The following is a 5554-nucleotide window of genomic DNA, read 5'->3' as shown; positions in this document are numbered from 1 at the left end:
GAGCATGTGTTTGTTGGCTCCACTTAAAAACGAAAGAGCGCCCTCACAGAGGAGAGCGAGCTGGAAAGACACTCGCGCGAAGAAATTCTTTTCGTTCGTTTCCTGGTGCGTCGTCAACGATTTTGATTGATTGATGGATCCAACAAACGACCCCGCTGATGGCTTTCGCTTCTTTACACTTTCGGTGCCGTCTCTCTCGATTCCTTTGAAATCGTCGTCTCTTTGCTCTGCTTGCGCTGCGCTGCGATGATAGTGCCAACCAGCACTAGGCCACCACCACCAAAGATCTCTCTTTCACTGTCGAAAGAATGAGCCACCAAAACCACCACCTATATATCCCCTTTCGGCAGTACCGATGCTCTACTAAAGTCCTGCAAGCTCTTTAGAGCAGTGGAACCCAACCTGGCCTACCTAGGAGGGCGAAACTCGGTAGTGATGATCGTCAAAATCGTCTCCTCCTCCTCCTCCTCCTCGCATGTTGCGTCGATTACTATTACTGCGATCGTTGCCATTCCTGAAACTACCCGAGTATCTTTGCGACTGCAAGTACGAGAGGATCGACCACACGCTGCGAACGAGTAACAATCCTATGAACATCATACTCCCCATGGAGCACACCACCTGCATTGGAACACAAAAACAAAGGAAAGCTTTAGCCAGACACACGCGCGCTGCTGTGTACCTAAGCTCGCTCACTTCGAGAAGCGCTTTTGCCACCCAGAACACCGTCAGCAACACCGCACCATTTACAAAAAACGATATCTGCCAGAGAAGAACGAGAACGAGATCATTGGAAATCGAATAAAGAGATCATCGCTCTTCTCGAGAGAACGAGAGGGAAAACAACTAGAAAGGGAGATACGAACCAAATCCGATGTGAAAATTGGTGGCAGCATTCCTCTCGCCGCCTTGGTAGCCCGCGAGGATAGTTTCCTGAGAATCGTGCGGACAAGCTGGACGAGAAGAACCATACTGTCGCCGTCCATAGAAAAATCTCTATCGTAGTCATCATCTTCGTAAAATTCGTGCTCCACCTAGTAAAAGACAAGCCATAGGTTTAAAATTCTCACATCACTGCTAGCCTAGAAGACAAGAACTCTAGGAAATTCTCAAGAAACAACCATACCTTGCGAGGCTTTGCTGGAGCGAGTTGAAATCTCCTGGATCCGCGAATGAAAATCATGACAATTCGCTCCCCAGGCCTAATCTTCTCCCCGATTCGGAGAGCGCGCTGGGAAAACGGCGCCGCCATCCAGAGCGATGGCACAGCCGACGCCAGCACGGGCAATCGAGAGGCGCCAACGCCATAGCTAGGGCTCATCGAGCCCAAACCGCGCATTCTCATGGCCCCCGCCACGTCATCCACATTATGTGGCAGTCCACGTGTGCTAGTTTGCCATGTCATGCATTTTATGATCGTCCAATTAACCCTTAAAACCCATAGCTAATAATTTTATAGGATAGAGTATGTTTGATGGTTGTACACAACCAGTGTTATTCCACTTTGGCCACTTTGGCGATCTCTACACCGTGGTCTCTCTCGCTTGGATCTCACTACCACTACTCTTCTCACACACCACTCCTTCCTTGTTCTTACAAGCTTCATCCTCCTCGCTCTCGATCTTCTTCGCCGCCACAGCCGCCGCCTCCTCGGCCCTCTGCGACCCCGTCAACCTCGCCAGGGTCACAAACGAAGTTCCTCCAAGAACATTGTTGGCGGCCCGGACCGCAAACACGGACGTCTTGAACACCGCCGGACTCATCACTCCCGCAGCAAAGTACTCCAATCCATTGAGCGCCTGGTACCTGAGATTGCTGCTCACTCCCATGTGTAGAGCCCAGGTCGCGGCATTGAGCAGCGTCGGCGGCGGCTTGTTCTGGAGCTGGAAGCTCGGATCGACTCTCTTCCTCGCGTCCAGCAGCACCTTGGACACGGCAGTGCCCACCAGCCCGGCCAGGAATCCAGCGCCAGCGAACGCCACGCCCTTGTACACCAGAGTTCCAAAGCGATCCAGGAGAGTGTACGCGCCCGGCTCGAACATATGTCCCGGAGGGCAGCTCGCGAAGACGCTTGGGAGGCGGGAGATGTCCGCTCCAGCCGAGGTTGGCGCTAGCATGTACATGAGCGTGAAGTTGAGGATGCTCCCCACCACCACCGTGGAGAAGACGAAGTCGAGCTCGCCCAGGCCAAAGTTTGGTCGCGAGGCCATGTCGCCAAGAACACACGCCCCCACTCCGATCACCTCCTCGGTCAGGACCTTGAAAGGGAACTGTGGATCGCTCCTCACTCGCGATCGCCACCCGCGAGCAAAAGCCTCCCACAATCCAAAGAGGAAGTTGCCGGAGGAAGAGGAAGAGGAGGGATCGTCGCCGCCGGGATCAGAGCTTCCACTCCATCCATTCTCGTCGCCGCCACCGCCGCCGCCGCCGCCGCCTCCTCCTCCTCTGCCGTTGCCCTTGTTTCCACCATCGCCGCCGCCGGCGTCCACCTGTGCCTCGCCTCCTCGATCGCCAATGCCCAGCTCCTCAAGGATCCCATTGAGCGCGCCCTCGATCTCGATGCCTGTGGTGGGGATCACGGTCGTCGTCCTGGATGTGAAGACTACTGGCGTCGATCGGCGATCCCTGGACCTAGGCACTGCGCTGCGGCTGCCCAGGATCAAATTCTGCTGCCTTGCGAACCTGTGAGACGCGGATCTGGCCGTGACGCCGCCGCCGCCGCCGCTGCTGCTGGTGAGCGCCGAATGCATGGCGACCGCCGCCGCCATGGCGAAGAACACTTTGCCCTGGCGCGCTCCTTGCCCTAAAATCCCAACGGTCGGACGTTCGAGTCGCGGGAATGTTCGTACTAGCAACGCAAATGCTATATACGTGCGATCATGCGCTTGGTGCTCCAGGAAGAACATTTATGCTCGCTCCTCGATTGCTTCCTCCTCGATCAGTCATCCAAAAGGGCTTCTTTGCTTTTGATCGACCGATCCATCGTCCATGGCAGAGATTGAGGATGGTTACGAGCAGCAGCAGCGTCGCATGAGAGTGCCAATGCTGACCACCTCCTCCGATCAGGCCGTCGCCACTGCCAAGCAAATCCAGGCTTTGGATTCTCCTCGCTCCAGGCTCACGATCGTCGCAAAGGTTGTATACATTCTCGCAAACTTCGAAAACATCATCCATGGTGATTGATCTTTTTGATCCAGGCACTGGCTGGCGAGGCACTTGGAACTTTTCTCCTCGTCTTCACCATCGCGGCTTTGACAGCAGTGAACGAGGGAACTCCCGGAGGAATTGGGCTGCTAAGCTTCGCAATGGCGGCCTCGTTCTGCGTCACGGTGATCATCCTCACCATCGGCCACACCTCGGGTGCTCACATCAACCCTTCCATCACCGTGGGATTCGCAGCCGCCGGGAGATTCCCATGGTCTCAAGTAAGCTTATAGTCGATCGAACACAAGAGCTTTGAGAGCTTTACCACTTTTTCCAGGTGCCCTTCTACATGGTTTCTCAGATCACTGGCTCCGTGCTGGCAATCCTGGCGGCGAAATGGGTCTACAGCTTCCCGGAGAGCGACTTTGCCGTGACCCAGCCTCGATCTGGGCCATGGCAATCGCTTGTTCTTGAGACCGCCATGTCCTTCGTTGTCATGTTCCTGGCGTGTATCCTCTCGAATAACACATCACAAGTGGTAACTTTCACTCGCAATTTGTTCCACACTAGTATACTATTGATGCTTTTCATCAGTCGGGCAACGCAGCTGCAATGGCTGTCCCAGCCGCGATCGGGCTGAGCGTTATGGTCGCTGGGTAAGGATGGAAAGATTAAAATGCTTTGATTGATTGATCGTTGTTTTATTAGGCCAATTTCTGGAGGATCACTCAACCCAGCTCGCTCTCTGGGACCGGCAATCGTTTCCAGAAACTTCAAAGCGATTTGGATCTACATTGCAGGGCCTTTCCTGGGATGTGTAACTGCAGGCATAGCTCACAGTCCAGTTTTGGAAGGCAAAGAAGATTCTCAAAATTCCATGTAATGCCCTTAGTGGGCATTTTACGTAAGGGCCGCTAAAAGCTAAGACTCGTTTCACACAAGCCTGTCTTTCAGTCGTTGGAGATGCTCCATCTCCTCCACAATGCAGTGCTGTCCCACTTTTCCAACATAATCCCATGCAAGCGCCGCTGTTGCCGGGGATTACCATGAACCACCTTCGTCACCTTTGAAGGTGGCAGCAAATAGTTCCTCCCTCGAGATCCTCGAATCCACCACCTTTCTCATTGCATCCCTCACATTCCCTCCATATCTCATGGCTTCTTCCACAAGGCCCTCTTCCTTGTCTAGCATCCTGTCCACCATGTTACTCCTCTTCCTCACACGCTCCACCATATCTTCGACCACCTCCTCCTCTCCCAGCCAAAACAACGTCTCGAAATTTGTCTCTTCCAATCCCACTCGAGGTCGCTTTGCATATATACATCTCGTTGTATATCTACTCCCAAGAACTCATCTCCGCCCTCTTGTCGAGCAGCAGCAGCGCCACCACCTCGTGATCTTGCAACTTCTCCATCTTGCCAAAATCTGCGAAGAGAAGCTCGGACGCAAGCACCACCTTTGTGTCGTGCTGGCCCAGGGACCCCAGCTCCATCACCAAGTCCACCACGTCTTCCACATACTGAGTTATAACTGTCGTTTGAGGGAGGAGGAACGAATGCGCGTGTGGATGCCGGGAAGGGGCCAAGATGTTATGTCCTCGAAGCTACCAGTAACGAAGTGGAAGGAAGGGGACTATCGAGGGAATGGGATCTCGATGCTGCTCGAGTTTTGCCTCGACACAAAGCTTGGCGACGAGGTCTCCCACATCCTGGGAAGAGTTCCCTGGGAGAAGCTTAGCGGCCGGGCTTTTGCCAAGCTGAGGCATCACTTTCCGGAGCGCAGCTAGGAGGTAGACAAGTTTTGGAAGAGGAACGAATGCTTTGCATTTCTTAAACGGTCATCACTGTAGAACGATCAGAATGTCTCGGACGACAATGAGGAGGAGGATCTCTTGTATGGCAGTGACAAAGAGAAGTATGTGGAAGACGTGGTGGAGTTTGTGATGGAGCTGGAGTCCCTGGCATAACGGTGGCGCTTGCATCCGAGCTTCTGTGCCAAGGTTAAGAGCTTGGAAAATCACGAGGTGGTGGCGCTGCTGCTGCTCGACAAGACCGAGCTCATACCCAGGGGTCCATGCTCCGAAGTAATCAAGACGATGCGAGGAGCTGCGAGCTTGGTTGGCTAGAAGGAGAAGGATAGATTGAGGAAGGCTTTTCGAGATCTCTGCAAGGCAGAGCTCCCGGACATGTCTGACAGTTCGGACATGAGTTCTCGGGGAGGAGATATACAACGAGATGCATATATGCAACGCGACCTCGCGTTGACTTGGAAGGACCAGGAGTTTGTTTTGGCTAGGAGCGGAGGTGCTCGGAGCTATGGTAGAGTGTGTGAGCAAGAAGAGTAACTTGGTGAAGAAGATGCTGGACAAGGACGAGGGTCTTGTGGAAGAAGCCATGAGATATGGAGGGAA

The 5554-nt window shown here is 53.8% G+C and overlaps 3 protein-coding genes across 5 annotated transcripts; 1 reads left to right on the top strand and 2 right to left on the bottom strand.

Annotated features, from left to right (window-relative positions):
- Positions 1-98: 98 nt before the first annotated feature.
- Positions 99-1343, bottom strand: LOC112346317. 3 transcript variants are annotated; one of them, XM_024675033.1, is made up of 5 exons: positions 1127-1343; positions 867-1034; positions 697-762; positions 412-621; positions 99-371 (listed from the first exon to the last, which is right to left on the bottom strand). In XM_024675033.1, exons 1-4 carry the CDS (start codon positions 1337-1339, stop codon positions 412-414), a joined length of 657 nt encoding a protein of 218 aa, XP_024530801.1. In that variant the 5' UTR covers positions 1340-1343; the 3' UTR covers positions 99-371. The 3 variants fall into 3 exon arrangements, with proteins under 3 accessions (XP_024530801.1, XP_024530802.1, XP_024530803.1); XM_024675034.1 differs by having other exon boundaries at positions 99-360; XM_024675035.1 differs by lacking the exon at positions 99-371 and having other exon boundaries at positions 489-621; positions 683-762.
- A 100-nt stretch (positions 1344-1443) lies between these two features.
- On the bottom strand, positions 1444-2822 carry LOC9646085 (protein RETICULATA-RELATED 3, chloroplastic). Its single transcript, XM_002969744.2, has one exon. The coding sequence runs from the start codon at positions 2766-2768 to the stop codon at positions 1524-1526; it is 1245 nt and encodes a 414-aa protein (XP_002969790.2). The 5' UTR covers positions 2769-2822; the 3' UTR covers positions 1444-1523.
- Positions 2823-2988: 166 nt separating this feature from the next.
- LOC9645545 (probable aquaporin NIP4-2) lies at positions 2989-4027 on the top strand. Its single transcript, XM_024674643.1, has 5 exons — positions 2989-3135; positions 3198-3425; positions 3482-3649; positions 3739-3800; positions 3853-4027. The coding sequence occupies exons 1-5, from the start codon at positions 2989-2991 to the stop codon at positions 4025-4027; spliced, it is 780 nt and encodes a 259-aa protein (XP_024530411.1).
- Positions 4028-5554: the final 1527 nt, after the last annotated feature.

This window comes from Selaginella moellendorffii, unplaced genomic scaffold (genome assembly GCF_000143415.4).
Source record: "Selaginella moellendorffii unplaced genomic scaffold, v1.0 SELMOscaffold_13, whole genome shotgun sequence".
NCBI classification, from domain to species: domain Eukaryota; kingdom Viridiplantae; phylum Streptophyta; class Lycopodiopsida; order Selaginellales; family Selaginellaceae; genus Selaginella; species Selaginella moellendorffii.
Note: the sequence above shows the minus strand (reverse complement) of the source record. Positions and strands in the feature narration are given on the sequence as shown.